Here is a 24710-nt window from a genome sequence, read left to right as displayed (position 1 = left end):
ATTAAACAGCTGAAATTTAGGCCATATCTACACTAGTATAGACACGTTAATTGAACACTGAGGGCAGCTCCAGACGGCATCCAGTACTCTTCCTTTTTTGTGAGGAGTAAGGGAAGCCAATGGGAGCAAACCATTGGACTTCCGCTGTGCGGATTGCATGGAAACGTGATATACGTCGACTCCAGCTACATGCTTAATGTACCTGGAATTGTGTATCTTAATTCGACCTTCTACTTAGACCAGGCCTTAGTGTTTTAGACTATGTCTAGACTACGCCGAAGTTTCGAAAGAGGATATGCAAATTCCCATGGATTTTTTGAGGAAGAGCGGCTTTTCGAAAAAGGGGGAGGATACCAAAAAAAAGTGTCCCGACTACTTTCACTTTTGAAAGTAAGATCGGAAGAAGATATGCAAATTCCCGCAGAATTTGCATATCCTTTTTCGAAACTTCAGCATAATCTAGATAAGCCCCTAGTGCTCTATTGTAACACCACTTAATTTTTTATTAGTTATCCTGTAAATGTATAATGTTGTGAAACAGTCTCTTGTTTTTGCTCTTTGTTTCACTCAGTTCAAATTTTGAAAAAATATAATGAAATTTTTATCAAGTTATAATTTTTCACAAATATTCTTTTATGTTTTGAAGCATGCAACAGAAGGTGAAGAAAAGTGGAAAGCTGGTGAAACAAGAACTCAAGGAACGTGAGGAGGTTGAACTAGAGATTAATATAGTGAAGTCTTGGATTCAGGAAACTAGAGAATATTTGCTAAATCCCACTACGGAAATAGATGCTCAACTTGAGGAGTTGCAGGTATATCAAACTTGTAATGTTCTCACGCCCTTTGTGAAACATCTTTGGTGTTTTCTATTTATGAGCACTAAATCAGATTAAATTAGAATGAATTTAATTATACAATATGAACGAAATCTTTACAATAGCAATTGGACAAACTGTAAAACAAACCCATTGGCTTCAGAAAGAGTGTGTGACAAGGGAATTATGATACATTCTCTCAAAAGGTGTTGGTAGCCCGTCGTGTCCGATGATGACGTCTTGAGCTTGCACAGGCTCATCGATTGTGGACTCGCATGTGGCTGAGGAGTCCAAGCCTTGAACAGCATGGGCGTTCATAGTGGGGGCTAAGGAATTGTCCTGGCTCTGTCGGTGTGGCTGCTACTATTGCTTTTCTCCTATCACAAGCATCAAGCAGGTTGTCATATGCGTGTCGTAAGAGAGCACGCCAGCCTGTTCAGTCTTCTGCATGCTACTCTAGCTGCTTTGGCTTTAATCCAGCATGAGCAATGTTGGCCTTTACGTAGTTTTTATACCTCTTGCGAGGCCTACCTTGATTCCTTTTGCCCTGGGAGAGTTCACCATAGAGGAGGTGCTTAGGAATTCTTGACTCCTCCATTTGAATGGCATGCCCTGTCCAATGAAGCTGAGCTTTCAGATTCATGGCTTCAATGCTTGTGGTTCCAGGTCTGTCAAGGACTTCCGAGTTTGTGACTCTGTCCTGCCATGGAATGTGCAGTAATGATCTCAGGCTGTGTCTGTGGAAGCACTCCAGTAGTTTCACATGTTTTCTGTATAAGGTCCAGGCTTCACATCCATACAGGAGGCTGGTCAAGACTACAGCCCTGTACACTTGAAGTTTAGTGGACTGTCGAATATTGGTCTGATTCAACACTCGTGCTTTCAGATGTCCTAATGCTTGATTGGCTTTGCACATCCTGGCATTAATTTCTTTGTCAAGGGAGCCATTATTGGCTATCATATTGCCCAGGTACTTAAACTTGTCCACTGTTTTTAACTCCATTCCTTCAAAAAAGATTGAAGGGAGGTGGGGGGAAAGCAAATCCTGGTGCAGGCTGAAACAGTACCTCAGTCTTTCCTAAGCTGATGGTCAAACCAAAGAGGCGAGTAGCTTCAGCAAAGTTGTTGACGATAAGCTGGAGATCGGATTCCTTGTGTGCCATAAGTGCACAGTCGTCAGCAGAAAGGGCTTCAAGAATGAGCCTCTCAAGCGTCTTGTTTCTAGCATTCGAACAACAAAGGTCAAAAAGTGACCCATCAAGCCTGTACTTTATATAGACTCCATGGTCCAGGTCCCTGACTGCGTGGCCAGCACACACCCTTGCTTCACACCATTGGATATCTCAAATGGATCTGAAAACTCACCATTTTAAAAAATGAAGCCAGTCATGACATCATGGAAAAGGCGTATGAGGTTGACAAATCTTCTTGGGCAGCCAAATTTTAACAGGATAATCCACAGGGCTTCTATGTTGACGGTGTCAAATGCCTTGGTCAAGTCTATAAAGATGGCATATAGATCCAAGTTCTGCTCTGTGCACTTTTCCTGGACCTGACAAACAGCAGAGATCATGTCAATGGTGCTGTGGTCTGGATGGAAACCACGCTGTGCCTCTGGTAGGTTCTCCTCTGAGATGCTGGTGATCAGATGGTTAAGGATGACTCGAGCCAAGATCTTCCTAGCAGTAGAGAGAAGGGAGATGCCCCAGTAATTTCCACAGTCAGCTTTATTGCCCTTGTTCTTAAAGAGCAAGACAACTGTGGCATCCCTAAAGTCTTCGGGCATGTCGTCTTCTTCCCAGATGCTGGTCAAAATGCTGTGAAAAGCTTTGAGTGACACGGGTTGTGCTGCCTTGAAAATTTCAGCAGGAATACCGTCCATCCCAGGGGCTTTGCCAGAGCTAGTCTGGCTGATTGCCTTTTTGACCTTATCCGTTGTAAGTGGCAGGTCAAGACTGTCTATCGTGGGTTTCTGAGGGATCTGATCTAGGGCCGCAGAGTTGACAATGGAGGGCCTTTTTAGAAGGTTGCTCAAGTGCTCTCTCCACCTATCATTGATGCTGCTCTTCTCCCTCAGGAGGGCCATGCCATCTGCAGACAGGAGTGGTACAGCACTTAGCTTTGAAGGTCCATTTACAGCTTTGATAGCACCAAAAAACGTCATGGAGTTCTTGGTATCAGCATAATGTTGGACTTCATTAGCTTTTCTCTCCCACTATTCATCTTGCATTTTGTGAGTGCAGTCTGCACCTGCCTCTGAAAGAGCTTGAAATGGTCATGTTTGAAGATTGAGGACTGGTCGTTTGACCATACCAAAAATTAATTCTATTTTTCCTCTAAGATCTTCATGATGGTCTTGTCATTTTTGTCTAACCAGTGTTGGTGAACTCTCTTTTTTAGTCCTAGTGTCGACTTAGCTGACTCCATCAGCAGGGTTTTGAAGTGGTCCCATTTTTGTGTTGGGTCTCCAGTCAAGGGTGCATGGGATGTGAGCACGTCATTAAGGCAGGCTGTGAATTGCTCACGATGACCAATATGCTGCGGCTTCCCAATGTTAAAAGAAGGTCTGACAACCTTGGGCTTCTTGCAGTACAGTGCTGTGATGTGCAGCATAAGGACAGATCTGACAAGTCTATGATCAGTCCAGCACTCAGCTCCCTGCATGGTCCTAGTGATCTTAACATCATGCATATCCCGCCTGCAACTGATGACATAGTTGAGGGGTGGCCAACCAGTTCCAGATGAAGAGCCACAATAGCGGTGGAGACAGCATGAAGAGCCAGGGCAAAGTTGTTGAGCAAAAAAAAAAAAAAAAAAAAGCAGCACCGGGGGAAAATAGGTGCTGGTACATCTGTCCCAGGGCATGGCTTTTTTGGGAGTGGGAGGCAGGTCTCAACAACTTTGCCCTTTATAATGAAGATTGCTTATCTCCTAGTGCTGGAAGGGACCTTGAAAAGTCATTGAGTCCAGTCTGCTGCTTTCACAGCAGGACCAAGTACCATTCCTGACAGATTTTTGCCCCAAATGTCCTCCTCAAGGATTGAACTCATAACCTTGGGTTGAACAGGCCAATGCTCAAACCACTGAGCTATCCCTCCCCCCAAGCTGTTTTGAGTCAGGGGTCACTGACCCACAGAAAAGTCAGTGGGGCCACACAAGTGAAATGCAAAAAACCAACCCCCCCCCCAAGCCTCACTAATGTGGCCCCAGCTGTGCTAGTGGGAGCAGGGTGCTGGGAACTTGTGGAGGGGGGTTTGGCCAGCGGGAGGGAACAGAGACAGCTGGGACCAGTACCTGGTGATACTGGGTCTCAGCAAGCACACTGGCTGCTCTTCCTTTCCCCTCCTCCAGGCACTCTCCCCCCCCACACACCACTCTAACCCAATCCCTCTCACTTTCCCCAGAGCCAGGCACACATCCCCAACTCAGTTCCTCTCCCCTTCCTCAGAGCCAGGCACAACCCCCCAAACCCAATCTCCCTTCCCTTCCCCAGAGCCAGGCACACACCCCCAACCCAATCTCCCTCCCCTTCCCCTTCCCCAGAGCCAGGAACACCTCCCCCCCAACCCAATCCCCAGACCCAGACACCCCCCCAACCTAATCCCCCTCCCCAACCTAATTCTCGGGTTGCGGAGCCGCCGCTACAGCCATGTGCCTCTCACCAGGCCCTGGGGCATGTGCGCTGAGAGGCTGGCCTTGAGACGTGCTGCCTGGGACGCCATGTGCATCCCCCCCAACCGAATCCCCTTCCCCTCCCTTTCCCCCAGACTAGAGCCAGTCAACCCCTGCCCCTGCCCCTGCCCCTGCCCCTGCCCCTGCCCCGCTCTAACCTAATTCTTGGGTCCTGGAGCTGCCACTACAGAGGTGCGTCTCCCTCCAGGTGACATGCGTGCTCTAAGCAGCTGAAATGCTATGCGCACCCTCCCCCCCCCAACCATATGCTCGGGTCCTGGAGCCAGATCCGTGCTGCCACCGCCGCTACCATCACGTGCCTCCAGGACTCCGTGTCCACCCCCCACCCAATCCCCCTCCTCTCCTCTCCCCTTCTCCAGAGCCAGGCATCTCCCCCCCACAACCCAATTCCCCTCTCCCGCTAACCTTATGCCCAGGTCCCGGCACTGCTGCCCCTGGAGCTGATGCCACTGGCTGCACTCAGAAGCAGGCTGCTAGCACGTGCAGGCTGGGATACTGTGTGCAACCCGGCCTGCATGTGCAAGGTATGACATAGTGTGCTTGGGGCCACGAGTGGAATGGCGCAGGCCGTGAGCATGCATGCGGCTCACAGCAGCTCAGCCGTGAGACTGGCTGACCTGAGCGGTTCCGGGTTCCGTCCCGGTTCTGTCAGGAGCCGCGAGCCACGGGTTGGCCACCCCTGACATAGTCAATCAGGTGCCACTGTTTTGATCTCGGTGCATCCTTGTATTTATCGGTTTGCCTCAAGAGAGGGTTGGTAATCGTCAGGTCATTTTCTGCACACAAGCTCAGCAAAAGGAGACCATTTGCATTCATGTTACCAATGCCATAATGCCCCAGCACCCCTTTCCAGTTTCTATAGTCCTTGCTAACTCTGGCGTTGAAGTCACCCAACAGGAGAAGCTTGTCTCTAGGAGTTGCTTTCGCAAGACGATCAAGGTCCTCATAGAAACTCTCTCTTGCTTCATCGCTGCTGGTGAAAGTGGGGGTGTAAGCGCTGATGACTTGATGTGATGAGAGGGGTTGAGGAGGAAGCGGAACTTGATCAGACGCTCACTGATGCAAGTTGGTAAGTCAGGAAATTGGCGCAGAAGTGATGTCTTAATGGCAAGTCCCACTCCATGGATTCTCTCTGCATTTTCTGGCCTGTCTTTCCAGAAAAAGGTGTAACCTCCTTTTGATTCGCAGATGGATCCTTCCTCTGCAAGTCTGGTCTCGCTCAAGGTGGATATGTCAGTGTTATAGCATGCCAGTTCTCTTGTTATGAGGGCCGTTCTTCTCTCAGGCCTCATAGTATTCTCCCTGTCCAAGAGGGTGCGAATGTTCCATGCTCCAAATATCTTTCTTTTCAGTGTTTTTCGACTGCTGTGAGGGTAAAACTGCCAGCATGCTGGCCAGTTTGGTTGGGACAAGCAATTTTTGGGACACCTTTTCTAGTCTCCTCCCTCATTTGAGGGTGAGCAGTGCTACTCCTAAAAATGCCTGCTCGGTCGCCTGTGATGTCGCCGAACTCCTCTGTTGTCCCGGGATCAGAGTCGGACGACCAAAGTCCAGAGGCTGCCTACGTGCAGGTTTGGGACTACTACTCCCAGGAGTCACCTCCACCTGTTGCTTCATCTCTCTCCCCCATCGCCGTAGGACTTTGAAGTAATTTTTTATAAACTGAAAGAGCTGAGAATGTGCAAAGAACCTGTGCGATAAAATGTTTAAAGTGGAAAAGCCGTTGCAAAGGGGCAGTTCTACTCTCTTGGCCTAAGAAGCTTGATTCCAGTGATACGAAAAGTCGTCATGGCTGGAGACTTCCTAGGCTGCAGTTGATGGCCATGGTGTCTTCAGTGCCTTCTCATGTCCTTTGCTCTCTACAGAGCATTGCAAAACCACCTTCCTGGTCGTTGGATCTCACTGTTGATCTCATCCACACAGTCCGCCGGAGCTGACTTCGCATGCTGGGGTAGGCAAGTCCCTATCTCACTGAAGGTCTCAGACCTGTCGGCTACCCTCAAGTAGCCCGCCTGTCAAAGCGGTTTATCAGGGTGTGGCCGCTGCGCATGTTACAGCTTCTTGAAGCCACAGGTGAGAGCTGAGTGCCAGGTGGGGACCAAAGGTGCACGAACTGCCCCCAAAGAGACATAACAAGTCCCCACACCAGAGGTGCTACCCCTCTCTGGGCATCCCAGATACCCCCACTCTCAAAAGGTAAATCCTAGAAATATGGATGGACAGAATATTATAAGGTATTTTTTTCTTTTGAGGAAAAAATAAGCCATTTAAAATGAAGATGCTCAAAATGTAACTGTTTCAGTATAGATGAGTTCATACAAGTATTTTCTTTGTTTGGATACAAAACTTGTTAGAGAGAAAGTGAACTTCTGAAATATAAAGGCAGAAATTACCTTTGAAGATAAGTACCTGTCTCACTAATGATTGAATGGTTAAAAGCCAGCACTTTAGCTTTATTATAATATCAACACCAGTTTACTTGCATATTGATTTATATTTTATATATGAATGAATCCCAAATGTCAAAAATATCAAAATCAAGTCAGTATAAAGTGCTGGTTTTATATTATGAAACAGAAAATGTGTGTCTTTTTTTGCTGCAAAATTCTAAATTGTTTGATTTAGTTTTGCAAACATTCAGGGGGAACTGGGCCAAGTTTTCAGTTTTGGGTTTTCATGTGATTCTAGACTTCGTTATAAACATTCTCATATATGTACTCTTGACACCTTCAAATTAATTCTAATTCAAGTCATAAGCATTGTTTTTTCTCAAAATTACTATTTTTCTTGAATGACACCTTTTGTCTGTTCTCTAGGCTCTTCTTGGGGAAGTAACTACTCACCGTCAGGCTGTTGAGAAAATGGCTGAACAGCAGCAGAATAAGTACCTGGGGCTTTATTCAATTTTACCTTCTGAACTCTCTCTTCAGTTAGCAGAAGTGGGACTGGCCCTGGTAACTATACATGATCAGGTAAAAACTTGGCACTATATAAATGATGATACTCTTCAAAAAGACAGTAACTGAATAAAATGTGATATTCCAAGCGTGATCATACTAAAACTCTCTAGCTAAAGTATGTTTTTCCTCCCTCGTTTTGCAGTAATGTCTTCCTCTGAAATACATATGTATGATTAGTTGATTTGCTTCTTACTGCTACTGTTTTTGGTAGATTCAAGCCAAAGAGAAGGAAGTTCAGCAGAGCAAAGCATTAAATCAAGAGTTTGGTCAGAAAATCCAGGTGATAGCAAAGGAATTAAATGGAATTCTGTCCAAGCTGAAGGAGAAGACAAATAATATAGCACAAGCTAAAATAGACCAAAAGGTAAGAAAAACACTCTCTTTAACCTCTTATACCATGAAATATTCTGAATGGGCATATTCCAGCTCCCAAAGGGTATGTTTCAGTCTTCACCGAGAAGTCTGGAGGTGTGCCTAACGTAGTGAATACAAGCAGAGAGAGAGTAAGTTTAGAAGATAGGATACACAAAGAACAAGTTAAAAATCACTTAGAAAAGTTAGATGTCAGCAAGTCACCAGGTCCTGATGAAATGCATCCCAGGATACTCAAGGAGCTGATAGAGGAGGTATCTGAGCCTTTAGCTATGATCTTTGAAAAATCATGGCAGACAGGGGAGATTCCAGAAGACTGGAAAAGGGCAAATATTGTGCCCATCTATAAAAAGGGGAATAAGAACAACCCAGGAAACTACAGACCGGTCAGTTTAACATCTGTCCCAGGGAAGATAATGGAGCAAGTAATTAAGGAAATCATATGCAAACACTTGGAAGGTAATAAAGTGATAGGGAATAGCCAGCATGGGTTTGTGAAGAACAAGTCATGCCAAACTAATCTGATAGCTTTCTTTGATAGGATAACGAGCCTTGTGGATAAGGGAGAAGCGGTGGATGTCATATACCTAGACTTTAGTAAGGCATTTGATACGGTCTCGCATGATATTCTTATTGATCAACTAGGCAAATATAACTTAGATAGGGCCACGATAAGGTAGGTGCATAATTGGCTGGATAAGCGTAGTCAGAGAGTTGTTGTTAACGGTTCTAAATCCTGCTGGAAAGGGATAACAAGTGGAGTTCCTTAAGGGTCTGTTTTCGGACCCGTACTGTTCAATATCTTCATCAATGATGTAGATATTGGGATAGAGAGTACGCTTATTAAGTTTGCAGATGATACCAAACTGGGTGGGGTTGCAACTTCTTTGGAGGATAGGGACATAATTCAAAATGACCTTAGCAAGTTAGAGAAATGGTCAGAGGTAAACAGGATGAGGTTCAATAAAGAGAAATGCAAAGTGCTCCACTTAGGAAGGAACAATCAGTTCCATACATACAAGATGGGAAGCGACTGTCTAGGAAGGAGCATGGCGGAAAGGGATCTAGGGGTCATAGTGGACCACAAGTTGAATATGAGTCAACAGTGTGATGCTGTTGCAAAAAAAGCAAATATGATTCTAGGTTGTATCAACAGGTGTGTAGTAAGCAAAACTCGTGAAGTCATTCTGCCGCTCTACTCTGCACTAGTTAGGCCTCAGCTGGAGTACTGTGTCCAGTTCTGGGCGCCACATTTCAAGAAAGATGTGGAGAAATTGGAAAGGGTACAGAGAAGAGCGACAAGAATGATTAAAGGTTTAGAGAACATGACCTATGAAGCCAGGCTTCATGAACTGGGCTTGTTTAGTTTGGAAAAAAGAAGATTAAGGGGGGACATGATAGCAGTTTTCAAATATCTAAAAGGGTGTCACAAGGAGGAAGGAGAAAATTTGTTCCTCTTGGTTTCTAAGGACAGGACAAGGAGTAATGGGCTTAAAGTGCAGCAGGGGAGGTTTAGATTGGACATTAGGAAAAAATTCCTAACTGTCAGGGTGGTCAAATATTGGAATAAATTGCCAAGGGAGGTGGCGGAATCTCCCTCTCTGGAGATATTTAAGAACAGGTTAGATAGATATCTGTCAGGGATGGTGTAGACGGAGCTTGGTCCTGCCTTGAGGGCGGGGGGCTGGACTCGATGACCTTTTGAGGTCCCTTCCAGTCCTATTATTCTATGATTCTATGTCTGCACTACAGCACTAATTCGAACTAACTTAATTCGAATTAGTTAATTCAAACTAAGCTAATTGGAACTAGTGCATCTAGACCTAAAAACTAGTTCGAATTAGCGTTTTGCTAATTTGAACTAGCATGTCCACATTGAGTGGACCCTGAACCGAGGTTAAGGATGGCCGGAAGCAGTGCCGGCAGGGCATCAGATTAGGACTTAGAGCATGGAGCTGCTGTCTCAGGCTAGCCGATGGCTGTGCTTAAAGGGTCGCGACCTCCTCCCCGGACTGACAGTTCTCAGGGGTTCCCCGCTCGCTTGTCTAACTCGATGAGGGACAAAAAAGCAGTCCTGGCTTAGAGTGCCCTGAATGCCCAAACTCGGCACATCACAGCACTCGGCCATCAGCCCAGCTGCACTTGCCACAGGCTGCCATCTGGGAGGGGGTCAATCGGGGGGCTGCAGGAGAGCTTCCACCCCGAGGAGCCCGCAGAGCCACCCCAGTCCTCCCCATCGGGGGTTCGTACCCCATTCCTGCCTCACCTCCTTCCACTTACTCCTCCCTAGCCCCCCTTCCTGATGTACAAAATAAAGGACACGTGTGTTCAAAAACAGAAACTCTCTTTATTGAACAAAACTCGGGGAGACTTGGAAAAGAAGGTGGGAGAGGGGAAGAGAGAGGGTGGGAGAGGGGAGGGCAACTAAAATGATCAGGGGTTTGGAACAGGTCACATATGAAGAGAGGCAAAAGAGACTGGGACTTTTCAGCTTAGAAAAGAGGAGACTGAGGGGGCATATGATAGAGGTCTATAAAAGCACGAGTGGTGTGGAGAGGGTGCATAAAGAAAAGTTCTTCATTTGTTCCCATAATAGAAGGGCTAGACACCAAATGAAATGAATGGGTAGCAGGCTTCAAACTAATAACAGAAAGTTGTTCTTCACAAAGCAAATAATCAACCTGTGAAACTCCTTGCTGCAGGAGGCTGTGAAGGCTAGAACTAGAACAGAGTTTAAAGAGAAGTTAGATAAATTCATGGAGGCTGGGTCCATGGAGTGCTATTAGCCAGGGGATAGAAATGGTGTCCCTGGCCTCTGTTTTGGAAGGCTGGAGATGGATGGCACGAGACAAATGGCTTGGTCATTGTCTTCGGTCCATCCCCTCCGGGGTAGCTGGTGTTGGCCGCTGTCGGCAGACAGGCTACTGGGCTAGATGGACCTTTGGTCTGACCCAGTATGGCCGTTCTAAGCTCAGGGCTCAGGGTTGGGGGTCTCACTGGACCACCTTGATTTTCATGCACATCTGCTCCTGGCAGCTATCCTGCCCTAGATGGCCACTTTCCTGTGCCTAGTGCGGAGGTTGTGGATGAGGTCCACGATGTCCGCACTAGACCAGGTGGGCGCCCGCCTCTTGCGGCCCCCGGCAGGCTCCTGGGAGCTGGCAGCCTAGTCCCGGGAAGAGGCAGAGGGCTGGATGGCAGCGGGTGGCTGGCTCGTGCCGTGCCAGGTGCAGGGTCTGCTGGCTGGGTGGTGGCAGGCTTGTACCTGGCACGGGCACCGTATCCAGCCCGTGCCCCTTTAAGGGCTCCGGGGCCGGGAGGGGGCAGACAGGTTTCCCTGGTGGTGCCCAGAGTGGCCACCAGGGCAAGCTGGGGAGGGCTAGCCTCCCACTAGTTCAAATTAAGTGGCTACACAGCCCTTAATTTGAACTACTTAATTCGAACTAGGCGTTAGTCCTCGTAGTATGAGGTTTACCTAGTTCGAATTAAGCGCTCCGCTAGTTCGAATTAAGTTCGAACTAGCGGTTTGCCTGTGTAGTGCCTATGAAAGTTAATTCGAATTAACGTCTGTTAGTTCGAATTAACTTTGTAGTGTAGACACACCCAAAGAGCTGAATGGTGAGTTTGCCTTATGCAGCCTTTATCCATGCTGGCTGATGGTTCCCACAAACTCTGCACATGTGCACATACAGGGCTGCCCCCAAATGCTTCCCATGGGAAGAATTCTGAAGTGGGTAAAGAAAGACAGGAAGCAGGCAAAGTTGTCAGGCCAAATGTAAATCACCCCAGTCACTCCCAGTTGGAGCTTCATGACGTAACCAGACTGTCCCTTTCTTCAGGCTTCAGCCGTGACCAATCCTTGATCATGCTGATTAGTACCTTTCTCAGAGAGTAGTTCCATGGTGCTCAGTGTGCTGCTCAGAGAGAGGGTGGCACAACCTGGCCCTTGATGCTCTTGCTGGGATGCTGAGGCTATTACACATTATTATGCTCTCAAATGATCATATATATATTAAAGAGCTGCAGTTAAGTTTATCACAGGATATTGCATATTTTTTAAAAACTACACTAAGTTTAGATGGACTTGGTCACTAGCTTGAAGTGAGAAAAGTACTGCACACATAGGAAAATTCCGTCTCTCTCCCGTGCACTTTAAAATTTTGCCTCTCATATATATTTATCTTCTGTAAAGAGTAACTGAAATACATCCCACTGAAATTGTCCCAGTAAAATCAATTCAATACATTTTCCTGTGTTTTCAGCATTAGATGAAAAGTTTTTGCATCATTGGACGTCCAGTAAAATTTGCACAACTATATGTATCTGTTAATTGTGAGACAAGGTTGGCTTTGTTCACAGCAGGGCTAGTTTTACTTTAATGATGAAACAATGTCTGTAATATATACGGAATACAAATTAGTTTTGAATATATCAAATTATTCCTAGTTGTTCCACTTGGAATTTTAATGAATATAAATTCTTCAGCTTTCAATACTGCAGTATGTGCATTTACAGTACAATGGTGTGTGAGTGTCAATAGGCAGATGTATATCTATGAGTAGGCTGATTAGCTATGTCACTTTTATGATGCCATTTAATGAAGTTAACTTAGCAGGATCCATTACCACCCGATTTGCACTCTAATTCACCTCTAGCAAGATATTCTGCACATCTGAATAGCTTTAAAGAGATATTATTAAAAATAAAGATTATCACTTGACAGAGAAATGTTTCCTTTCCTCTTGGATTTGTCTGCATCATAGATGAACAATCCAGAATACAATTTCCTCCACAATAAAACTGCTTTGAGGAGCAGCATGGACAATGTTCAGTCCTGGACCAGATTTTGTCTTTTTTGTGATTTGAATAATAGTAATTGTGAAGGGCACCTTCAACTTTTTACATGAACTTTGTGCCACCAGAAATGATCTATTTCCAGCATGATACCAGTAATATTTTTGCAGCCTTGAAAGGTTCCAAGAAGTTGCTGTGTGAAGAAAAGCTCTTTTAGGTCTTTTTAAATAACTTTTTCAATGGAATAGGTAACATTTCTTCTCCCCAATTTTGTACAAGAAGAATCATAGATAACAAGGACACCTGTCTTTGAATGTGTAGGGATACATAAAACAATAAAACATTTCCAATATATTTTAAATACAACCACACAGCGCAAAATACCTTACTGTCTGGTATGTAGACAGCGTTATGGACACTTATTTAAGTTGACATGCATAATGCATGGCTTTTCCTGTTGTTGTAGATCTCTCCCAATCTCCTATATCATGTTTATTACCATACTACACCATTATGTAAAGTGAAGCTTATTTCTGCCTAAGAGATCCTGTAAAAAGATCAAATTGTCTAATGCACAGCTCAGACTGATACTATTAATAATAAAAAAAAACATAACACTCTGGAAATATTGATATTTAATGACATATTCTGAATTATTCATCAAAGGTTTCTTTAATAGTGATCAATCCATACCCTCATAAGACCAACCCCAACCTTCATCATGACAACAGTGAGTTTGACCACTTAGTTTTAAACAGGACCACAGTCAGTAGTGGTTGATGTGATACTTAGGACTCAGTCTTCTGGTGGAGGAAGGAAAATGTTATCCATCTTGTACAGGAACACTGGGAAGAAAGTGTTCCTGTACAACATCAACACCAATATTGAGGCGATTTTCACACATTCTACTGTACAGCCTTTTTTTTTTTTTTTTTTTAAGAAACATTATGGGCATGCTGACAAAATAGAAATAGAACAAGCAATGGACACTTTGGAAAGTGTATCAAAATCACAATCAGGACTGTTAAAAACCAACTCCCTTCTTTCTCATTGATTGTGTAAATAAAATGCTCTCTCCCCATTCTAGATCCTAGGTGAGGAATTGGACAGCTGCAATATAAAACTGGTGGAACTGGATGCATCTGTACAAGATTTTGCAGAGCAGAACAACCAACTGGCTAAACAGCTGGCTAACAGGATAGGAAAACTGACTGGGCTACACCAACAGACAATTAGGCAGGCTGAATACAGAGCAGCCAAACTCAACCAGGTATGGTATGAAATAATTTCATGTGTTTCCATTTAGAGGCTTCCAAGAATTCTGATTGACTTTTTTGTATAGTTACATAAAAACATGATTGTCTCTTGGAATTATTTGTAATGTGTATATATTCAAGGCCAAATTCACTCCTTGTGGATGGGCCTTAGGCAGAAGTAAGTCTACATGTATGAATCATGGCCAACTCAGGAGGGCAGAATAATTCTGACTTGAAGAGATGCTGATTCAGCACCTTTGCTAGAAAAAGTGTCAGCAAAGTTCCTATGAAGACCTACACAGATATTAAAGCTGCCTTCCAACAGCAGCACACCCAGTGCAGTATACACCTCCTCCTCTAGAATTAAATCTTCCTGGTGTAGTTCCTACTTTATGTTCATTTGGAGGGAAGTTGTAATGCCCTGCAATGTGGGAAGAGAGCATAGCTGGTATACAACTATAGAAAAGTCTAAAAATAACATTCTTAAAAATGGTCCCAGGCAGTCTGTCCTTATTCAGCAAAGCACTGAAACACATGATTTGTCCTATTACCTTGAGTATTCAGAGTCCAGCTGTGCACATGCTTTGCTAAATTCGGATCAGTACAAGCAATTGAGCCATAGAAAAAGAGCCTAAGAAAGCAGGTTGAGATACCATATTGGCATATTAGTGTTTAGAATAGCTGAGATAAGAGTGAGGGAAGGGACTTTTTGTGGCTATACATAATTTAGATATATCACAAGTCCCATTTTCAGAATGCTTTGAGAAGATTTTACAGAACTAGAAGTGGTATTCTTTTCCATTACATCTGCAAGTAAGGTTTTTTTTCCCAAAGTCAGAAATGTCTGTTAGAATATTTTTCAATTTCAAAAAGTGCTTTCTGAAAGAGCTATTTGTTATATATTTTAATTAAACATAGTACAAAACACAGGTGAAAACTCACTCCCCACACCAAGAAGCTTACAATTTAACTAGTATAGACAAACAATACAATTCAGATAGACAGGGTATGTTTCCATTCTCATAATGTAGATCCATTGATTTTCAGCAGTTATTCCTCTTGAGTAGCGCATCAGATGTATAATGCAGTTGCTAACCAGAGGACAGTGTATTAGAAATCAGTACAGTTTTTGGCTTTGTATTTTTAAATAAGCATACTGCTTTTCTTCTTTTGGAAAATTAACATTACTAGGTGAGTTAGAGAAAGCAGGTTTTAAATAGAGAGGCAGAATGTGTGGGATCGCAGGTGGGAAGAGACACATAAGGGCAACCTAACATAAGGCACAAAGATAAGAATGATAGTAAGTAAGTGGGAGACTTGAGCGGAACAAGAAGGGAGAATATATTCTTGTGTGACAATCTTAGACATGCACATCCACCCACATCTACCCATCCTCATGTGTCATAGTTTTTTAGTAGGAACATTCACAAAATAGCTACACCTGCATTCAGAGGTATAATTAATCTTCATAATGTGAAATATTTTTGCTAAATTCAATAATAATATTAACAATAAGAAATAATTAATTGTTGAACATGTTTAAAATTACCCTCCATGACCAAAAAAAGGTAAATTAATTTACTTTTGCCACTTTTTAAAACATGTTCAGAGTCCTATTGTGAAGAATTGATTTTAAGGTTTAAAAACGGTTGTTTTTATTTTCAGGCTGCTTCACACTTGGAAGAATACAGTGAGATGCTGGAGTTTATACTGAAATGGATAGAAAAAGCTAAGATCCTAGTGCATGGTAGTATTACATGGAATTCTGCCTCCCAGCTTCGTGACCAGTTTATGGCATATCAGGTGAGTACACGAGCTACAAATTTCAAGAGACAGTTTAGTGTCCATTTGTAACATTCTGTTCAGGATACCCAGAACTGTAAGCCACTGTGTTACCCCTCAGCTTCAACAAGTCAGAGATCAGAGAAGGGATGTTAATGGTTAACTGGTTAACCAGTAGGGGCTGGAGCACCCCACCTCCCACCTGCCTATCAATTTAACTGGTTAACCAATTTACATTCCTATATCAGACTGCATGTGTCAGTCCCAGGCCACACCAGTCTGTCAGCTTTACCAGCAAACCTCTGAGACTTTGCCAGTCTAAACTTTACCTTTCTGATAACATACAGTGAATCCAGGTTCTGCCACAAACAGCTCTCTACCATGTCCAGTTCCTTGCACTGGACATTCATGTTTGCTGCTTCCAAAAAGACAGAGCACACACTAGCAAGTTACTTTAACTGAAGACTCACACTTTAATTCAGTTATAAAAATACTGAGATGGGTTATAGAGAAACTGAGACTAAATTTACTAAAAAAGAAGATAAATATAAATGATAACTAAGCAAGAAAAAAGTGACAGGTATGGTTATAAACAAAACCAAAATTTAATTTTAGGAAGTTACAGTGTTTGCCTAAGCATTTTTCTTAATTACATCAAGTTACCAGTGTACCTAGCCCACCAGACTAGGGGATCCAACTTTCACAGGCTCAGAGGGTATGTCTACACTAGCCCCCCAGTTTGACTAGGGAGGCTAATGTAGGCATTCGAAGTTGCAAATCAAGCCCGGGATTTAAATATCCCTCGCTTGATTTGCATCTTCCCGGCCGGTCGCCATTTTTTGAAATTTATAAGTCCGGACTAACTGCCCACGTCTACAAGCGGTAAGGACCTGGTAGTTCGAAATAAAGTCCTAGTTCAAACTATCTGTTAAACCTCATTCCAGGAGGAATAACAGGTAGTTCAAACTAGGGCTTTATTTCGAACTACCGGGTCCCTGCCGCATGTAGAAACGGGCAGTTAGTCCGGACTTGTAAATTTCAAAAAATGGCGACCAGCCGGGAAGATGCAAATCAAGCGCAGGATATTTAAATCTTGATTTGCAACTTTGAATGCCTACATTAGCCTCCCTAGTTCGAACTAGGGGGCTAGTGTAGACATACCCAGAGAGTGCTATGCCCTATGTCTATAATTTATCTATTTATTTATTTTATTTAAATATTTTTATCCCGCCTTTCTATTTAAAATATTCAAGGCGGCTTACAAAAAAAAAAAAAAAAAAACACAATACAAATATATATAAAAATTTAAAATATGAGATCCCAGAGGGACATAACCAGGTAAAAACACATAGAGAGGAGGAACACACACATACAAATTCAAACATTAATAAAAGTACGAATAAAAAGAGTGGCTTTAGCCTGATGCCGAAACAACGCTAGCGTTGGTGCTATGTGAATATCCCGAGGAAGAGAATTTTAGCCTGGGAGCAGAAGCTGAGAATGCCCTGTTCAGCATAGATGTTAATAAGAGATAGATAAGAAAAATGTCTTTTTGTTCCCTTTATATCTCTTGAAGTCCATTGTCTTGGCATCAAGAGCTGAGAGGGCATAATCAGGAGCAAGTGGGAGGAGGGAGTCAGTAGGCTCACACGGAGCAGAAGTGGCAGCCACGTGTTTAAAGTTGAACACATGCTTAGATGTTTTCTTGAGTCAGTGCTTAAAATGTGGTGCTTAACTCTGGTGATGCGGTTCTTCCATGCAGACCATGTTTGAGGAGTCTGGAGAGATTCATGGTGATCTTGAGTCTATGAATGAGAAGATAGAATATCTTTCCAGCATTTACTGTACTGAAGGAATGACTCAGCAAGTGTCAGAACTGGGGCGGCAGACAGAAGAGTTACAGCAAATTATCAAACTGCGGCTCCAAAATCTCCAGGATGCAGCCAAGGTAGTTGAAATGCCCTTCATCGCTGGCTGGCAGCTGGAATAGCAGGTCACAACATTATGTTTGTAGGAGTGTCAGCAAAACAGGTCATCTGTGGTTTATAATGTGTTTGTCCTAGAAAAAGAAATGGAACCGATATTGTGCCATTTCTAATAACTTCAAACTCCTGGCCTGTGGGCTATCTCTAGCTGGAGCAATTGCACACTCTGGCCTGGAAGAGAGGGGAGGGCTGTCGGTTACCATTCCCCAAAACTTGCCTCTTCCTGTCATTTCCCTACCTTCTCCTCCCCCATGGCACCCTATCTACCAAGGATACAGCTTCGAATATTACCTGGGGGAGCTGGTGTGGGGTAGCAGCAGTGGTCATCAACACACACACACACACACACGCACAAAACAGTGACAGGAGCAGTGGGGAAGCGGAAAGCAGCAGACTGAAAATTGATCCAGCCAGGGATGGCTTGTGAGCCCAGAGTTTGAGACTCCTGTTCTAAAGGTTTCATCCAGTTCCTACTGAAGTTTATGGGAGTCATTCTGCTGATATAACTGGGAGTCGGATTGTGACAAAAATGTAGAGTAAGGTTTGCATTTCCAAATGGGTGTACTCAGTAGAGTGTGCACTTCCACATGTATCATGCTTCAATATGCAAACTCCTTAACGTGTGTACATACCAGAATTTACATGTGTTAACCATACCTACTGCACGTGTATGAGGGATTTGCAAAGTTAGGGCAGGACACATGCAAAAGCGCAGAAGCATTTTTTACTACACCCATTTGAATAAAAAACCCCAAACAATTTCTTTTACAGATGGAAAGTGGCTCTCTCAGATTTATTTTAAGCCAAGAATCAAACAGGAAACTGCTGTACAGTAGTGTAGCTTTCTAGAACTGGAGAAGGTTTTCCATCATAATTACAGTGTTTCTTCTGATGTTGACAGCTAGTACAAAAAAGATACAAATTGATAAATATGGAAAAATTATGTAAGTTCAGTTAAAGGTACGGCAGATAGCTCTACATTCCCTGGCTTTTTCTAGTGATCCTTCACTCATCAGTGGGTCTGAGCTCAGCAGTCATATATTGCAATGTAGCAGATATTCTGTAATAGTTAAGCACAGTAAGGTGATAAAAAAAACTTTTAAATAACATCTGAGGTGCAAAACATATTAAACCACAAATGCTCATAAAGTCAAGGCTGATTTTATTGTTCATGGAACAAATCAGATACTGATCTCAATACTTAAAGTAATAGAAGTGAATGGTATAATTTTAAACAAGTCCAGATTGAAATTATTTGCGGGGACAATGTCAGTGTCTTGGAGACCTCCTTTTCCAATCTAGCTCAGGGTGTAATAAGAGTAAAGACTTCTTGATACTCCCCGTAACTTGTAGTTTATATTGAAAAAAACCTGGTGTTGTGTGTGGATTATAGTGGATACTATAATACCAGACACATCTTTGGCCTTCATTTCTTGTTTGCTTGCTTGTCCCTGACTTTTGCAGGATATGAAGAAATTTGAAGTGGAGGTGAAAGCTCTACAGGCTGCTTTGGAGCAAGCCCAAGCTACTCTCACCTCTCCAGAGCTTGGACGTTTGAGTCTAAAAGAACAGCTTTCTCACAGACAGGTAAAAGGGTTAAGCCACAAAGATAAAATAGAAGAGAAATGAGCAGCTGTAATCACTCAGGCTGCCCATGGAATAAGGCACTACTTACCATGAGGTAAAGTGTTGGAAGACAGCCTCAAATTACCCATGGGCATGGAGAAAACAGGAGAAAAATGTTACTTAGAAGGTTGTTTCAAAGGTAAAATGCTTCACGGGGCTATTCCTCAGTTGATGTGGCTTGTGAATTCATACCTAGTTTAAGGCTGTGCCTGAAGTAACAATCTACCTAATAATAATAATAATAAAAATAATATAATAAACATTGATATAGCCTATTCCATCAGTAGATCTCTAAGTGCTTTATGAAGAAAGTCAGCATTGTTATCTCCATTTTCTAGATCGGGAAAAAACAGACACAGAGAAATGGAGGGACTAGTTTGCCCACCCCCAAAAGTCTAGAGTAAATCAGGAGTAGAATCCAGGTCCTGAATACCAGTCTGTGGTTCTATCTATTAATCATCTATGCCTCCGTAGAATAATAGAATAGGAAGAAAACTTGAAAGGTCGTCTTGTCCAGTCCTCTGCATTCATGGTAGGACCAAGCACCTTAAACCATCCTTGACAGATGTTTGTCTAACCTGCTCTTAACTCCAATGATGGAGATTACACAAACAAGAAGTTTATTCCAGTGCTTAATTACCTTGACAGGGCATTTTCCTAACCTCAAACCTAAACCTCCCTGGCTTCAAGTTAAACGCATTGTTTCTTGTCTTGTTGTCGGAGGCTAAGGAGAATAAATTTTCACCCTCTTCCTTGTAACAACCTTTCAGATAATTGAAAACTGTTACCATGTTTCCTCTCGGTCTTTTCTTTTCCAACTCCAGTTCTTTCAGTCTTCTCTCTTTGGTCATATTTTCTAGACCTGTAATCATTTTGTTGCCCTTTTCTGGACATTTTCCAGTTTTTCCACATCTTTCCTGAAATGTGGCTCTCAGAACTGGACACAGTACTCTAGTTGAGGTCTAATCAGTATGGAGTAGAGCAGAAAAATATTTTCTTATGTTTTCCTTACAACACTCTTGCTAAAGCATCCCAGAGTGATATTTTTTTTCTCCCAACAGTGTTACACTGTTGACTCATATTTAGCTTGTCTTCCACTATGACCCCTAGATCCCTTTCTGCAATACTCCCTCCTAGGCAATCATTTCCCATTTTGTGTGTAAGTAATGGATTATTTCTTTCTAAGTGTGGTACATTACATTTGTCCTTATTGAATTTCATTGTATTTACCTGAGACCCTTTCTACAGTTTGTCCAGATAATTCTGAATTTTCATCCTATCTTACAAAGCACTTGCAACCCCTCCCAACTTGGTAAATTCCACAAATTTTATAAGCACACTCTCTCTGCCATTATCTAAATCAGGGGTCTCCAAACTACGGCCCGCGGGCCGGATGCGGCCCGCGAGGCCCTCTCATCCGGCCCGTGGAGACCTTTTTGTCTGGCCCCGCCTTCTTCCGCATGCCGGCGAGATTATCCCTGAGGCGCTTGAGTCCGAGCATTGGTGTCAGCGGGAGAAACGGATTCGCAGGCGGCTGCGCGAGGCCCCAGCGCGCGCACGGGACAGCAGGCAGCCCAGGTCAGGGACGGCTCCGCGTGCCGCTTGGCCGGGCGGGCGAAAAAGGGGGGTCTCGAAGGCGGGCTCCGATCAGACCTGGCGGCAGAGGATCGCGGGAGGCTGGACGGAGGGGAGGAAACCCGACGGTGGTTTCTCAGGGGCTAGGAGCGAGGGGCTACTTCTCCGGGGGCGGGGCTGAGGAGCTGGTGCCCATTGCAGGAGGCGGTCTGGTTGCTGTGGCACAGCCTCTGGGTGACGCTGTGCCGTGCCTAGCACGCTGCCCTGGTCCCTGCAGTGCGCCCTGAAGAAACATCCCTCTCCCTTCCACGTCTGGTCTCTCTCATCCACAACCCAGAGCAGCACCGCCCTGCCGGGTATCAGTCTGTGGGAGCGTTGGGCACTGCTTTCCAACTTCCTTTACCAAGTGATAACGTGTCTGCTTTCAAACCAGCTTTTCCCATTAAAATGCATGCCCCTTGTTCCATGGGGCTATGTTACAAATTGTCACCTCATTCCCTGCATGATAGGAGAGCGATCACATCTCTTCAAGTGTGAGTGTCTTAGGCTGAACATATTGCCAGGATTATGTTGCTTACAATTGTCATCACATTGCGCAGGTGGAAATGAGTTCTCAGCAGTTTCCCCGTTCTGGAGCCCTCCTGCAGGACTAGGACAAGCACCACCCCCAATTTCAAACAGTGATTTCTAAAGCCAGAAATGTCTGCTATTTTGGCATCCAGGAAACAATTTCACCATTCACACTAATACAGGTGTTCATGTGTAGTGTATCAATGTGTTATTAAATAATAACTGAATAAAATAATATTAAATAAATAATTAAAAACAACATCCATTTTTTGATTGTTTTTTATTTGGACCTCAAGTGTGTAGTCGGCCCCCAAACTGCTGTTTGATAGTTAATGCGGCCCTCGGGCAGAAAAGTTTGGAGACCCCTGATCTAAATCATTGAAGATATTGAACAGAACTGGTCTCAGAACTTATCCCTGTGGAAACCCACACATTATGTCCTTCCAGCATGACTGTGAACCACTTCTGTTATGTACCCACTATCTATGTGGTAGTTCCTTAGTTTTTTAATTACGTCTTGCAAGACTATCAATAGCCTTACTAAAGTCTGGATATACCACACTTATCATTTTCCCTTTTCCACAAGGCTTGTTACTCTGTCTGTAAAAGCTATCAGGCTATTAGATAAGATTTGTTCTTGACAAACTCGTGCTGACTGTTACTTATCACCTTATCATTTTCCAGATGATTGCAAAATGATTATTTAATTTTTACTCCATTATCTTCCCTGGCTCAAAAGTTAAGCCAAATAGTCTTTAATTCCATGAGTTACCCTTATTTCACTTTTTATAGATGGGCACTATATTTGCCTTTTTCAGTCTTCTGGAATCTCTCTCCACTTTCATGATAATAGCAAATGGCTCAGATATCTCCTCAGTCAGTTCCTTCAGTAGTCAGTATTCTAGGACGCATTTCATCAGGCCCTGGTGACTTGAAGACATGTAACTCATGTAATCAATTTTTAATTTGTCTTTTCCCTATTTTAGCTTCTTATCCTACTCCATTTTCATTGGCATTCAATATGTTAGGTGTCCAATCACCACCAGCCTTTGTGGTGAACAGTGAAACAAAGAAGTCATTAAGCACCTCTGCCATTTCTACATTATCTTGTATTGTTTCTTTCTCTTCATTGAGTAATGGGCCTATTCTGTCCTTGGTCGTCTTCTTGCTTCTAATGTATTTGTAAAAAATTTTCTTGTTACCTTTTATGTCTCTTGCTAGATTGAGCTCATTTTGTGTCTTGGCCTTTCTAATTTTGCCCCTACATACTTGTGTTATTTGTTTATATTCATCTACTGTAATTTGACCTCGTTTCCACTTTTTGTAGAATTCTTATTTCATGTTTAGAAGTCTCAGGGTATGTCTACACTACCCCGCTAGTTCGAACTAGCAGGGGTAATGTAGTCATCCGCAGTTGCAAATGAAACCCGGGAAATTCAAATCCCGGGCTTCATTTGCAACTGCGGATGACTACATTGCCCCCGCTAGTTCGAACTAGCAGGGTAGTGTAGACATACCCTCAGAGAGGTAGCTGTGTTAGTCTGTAACTTTAAAAACAAAGAGTAATCCTGTGGCACCTTAGTGTATGTCTACACTTGCACCCTAGTTCGAACTAGGGGTGCAAATGTAGGCATTCGAAATAGTCAATGAAGCGGGGATTTAACTATCCCGCACTTCGTTAGCATGATCTCGCTGGCACGTTATTCCTATCAACAGCTGTTTCCAAAGTGAAAGTGCGTGCCGGGACTTGTCATTTTTTGAGGAGTGACGTTAGTTCAAACCAAGAGATTTGGTTCAAACTAACGCATCCCAGCGCGCACTTTCACTTTTGAAACAGCTGTTGATCAGAGTTACAATCAAATCTAAAGATCCTCTTCCTTACAACATTCTCTGCTTTCTGAAATAAAATATTATTTCCAATACATTCGAAAAACTTGCTCGATAATCTTTGCCCTGCTTTGTTACTTCCCCAACATATGTTTGGATAATTGAAGTCCCCAATCACCACCAAGCCCTGTGCTTTGGATGATTTTGGATCATTCAGCAGCTTTTTCTATTGCAGTTCCCCTATTCTAGAGATTCACTTGTGGTTACTTTTTGTTCTTGGTCTCAGTGATCCACTTAATCAAAACAATGTCTGAGAGTACTTGATTACAATTTTCTACTCCAGAATAATTCAGAGCTACATTATTGATTGCCCTCATTCTGTGAGCGCTAGCCTAACATCAGCCAGTTCTCTCTGGTTAAACTACTAATAGAACGATGTTTTGTGGGTGCTCTTGGAAAAGATTAAAATCTACAAATTCAGAAAAGAGTGAATGTTTGAAGCTTTGCATATGGATTTAAAAGCATTACTCCTGTTAATAAGGGTCTCACAAGCAATTCTCTGCACACCACAGTGAATTGTGAACCATCCCATCACTCACCTGAAGACAAAATAACTATGAAGCAGCTACCAAATTATTCTTCCCAGGTCAAGTTCTGCCCCTGCCAGTAGAGCTGTGCAAGGGGAAACCCTCCACAGCTTACAAACAGCTGCAGAGTGGCTATGTTGTCACCTAACTCAGCCCATGCCCCAGAAGTAGAAGGGATAAGTTCTTTGAGGTAGACTGTCTTGGTGTGTAGCCCAGAGAATGTCTTAAATGTCAGCTCCAAAATTAAAGCTCTCCTTTATGGTTGGTATGATGCCTATCAGGTATAGTTTTGGAGCATAGATGTCTGGGGAATAGATAGGTATACACCATGATTCTTTGATCATCCAACCTTCTTCATAAAAGGCAAGATAACCCACAGCACATTAGGTGCCCCAGAACTCAGGGTCTTTCCTTTGCCCCTCACCACAACACCATTGCCATAGCCCCGAGGACACAATAGAGGGGGCAAAAGGGATAAGTGTCTGCACATCATACTGTCAAATTTTTGGTACTGAGGAGTCAGCCTATTCAATATACAAATGCAGACTCTGTGTGTGAATATGCATCATGTTGTCTTCATTTTTTATTGAGAATTCAGAAAACTCAATGCCAATAAAAATAATGTAGTCCTAATCTGACTGCTTGTAATTGTGCCTACACAGTTCTCATGCATATGAATGGAAGCTAGGCACATGCATTATGGGAAGAATAGATGCTTGGAGAGCTCAGATAAACAAAAGAGAGCAGATGGTGCTTATTCAAGGAGAAGTATCTTTATGTAGCTGCATTTTGTTCCATTTTGTTGCTTATTTAATTTTAAACATCCTTTTTAGCCATGGTCTAAATTTTCAAAGGAGGATTATGAGCA

The 24710-nt window shown here is 43.3% G+C and overlaps 1 protein-coding gene across 12 annotated transcripts in view; it reads left to right on the top strand.

Moving 5' to 3' along the window:
- The window catches only part of SYNE1 (spectrin repeat containing nuclear envelope protein 1), a 479589-nt gene that overhangs the window by 290132 nt on the left and 164747 nt on the right, over window positions 1–24710 (top strand). For all 12 annotated transcript variants that reach the window (XM_075924462.2, XM_075924463.2, XM_075924461.2 and 9 more), the window contains 7 exons: window positions 647–812; window positions 7325–7480; window positions 7680–7832; window positions 13722–13904; window positions 15556–15693; window positions 17435–17620; window positions 19122–19244. In XM_075924462.2, the coding sequence (XP_075780577.2) occupies window positions 647–812; window positions 7325–7480; window positions 7680–7832; window positions 13722–13904; window positions 15556–15693; window positions 17435–17620; window positions 19122–19244 (1105 nt within the window). The remainder of the gene's footprint in view (window positions 1–646; window positions 813–7324; window positions 7481–7679; window positions 7833–13721; window positions 13905–15555; window positions 15694–17434; window positions 17621–19121; window positions 19245–24710) is intronic.

Source organism: Pelodiscus sinensis, chromosome 3 (genome assembly GCF_052426305.1).
Source record: "Pelodiscus sinensis isolate ZL-2025 chromosome 3, ASM5242630v1, whole genome shotgun sequence".
In the NCBI taxonomy this organism is placed as follows: domain Eukaryota; kingdom Metazoa; phylum Chordata; order Testudines; family Trionychidae; genus Pelodiscus; species Pelodiscus sinensis.
The sequence above is the reverse complement of the archived record's forward strand: the minus strand, read 5'-3'. Positions and strand labels throughout refer to the sequence as shown.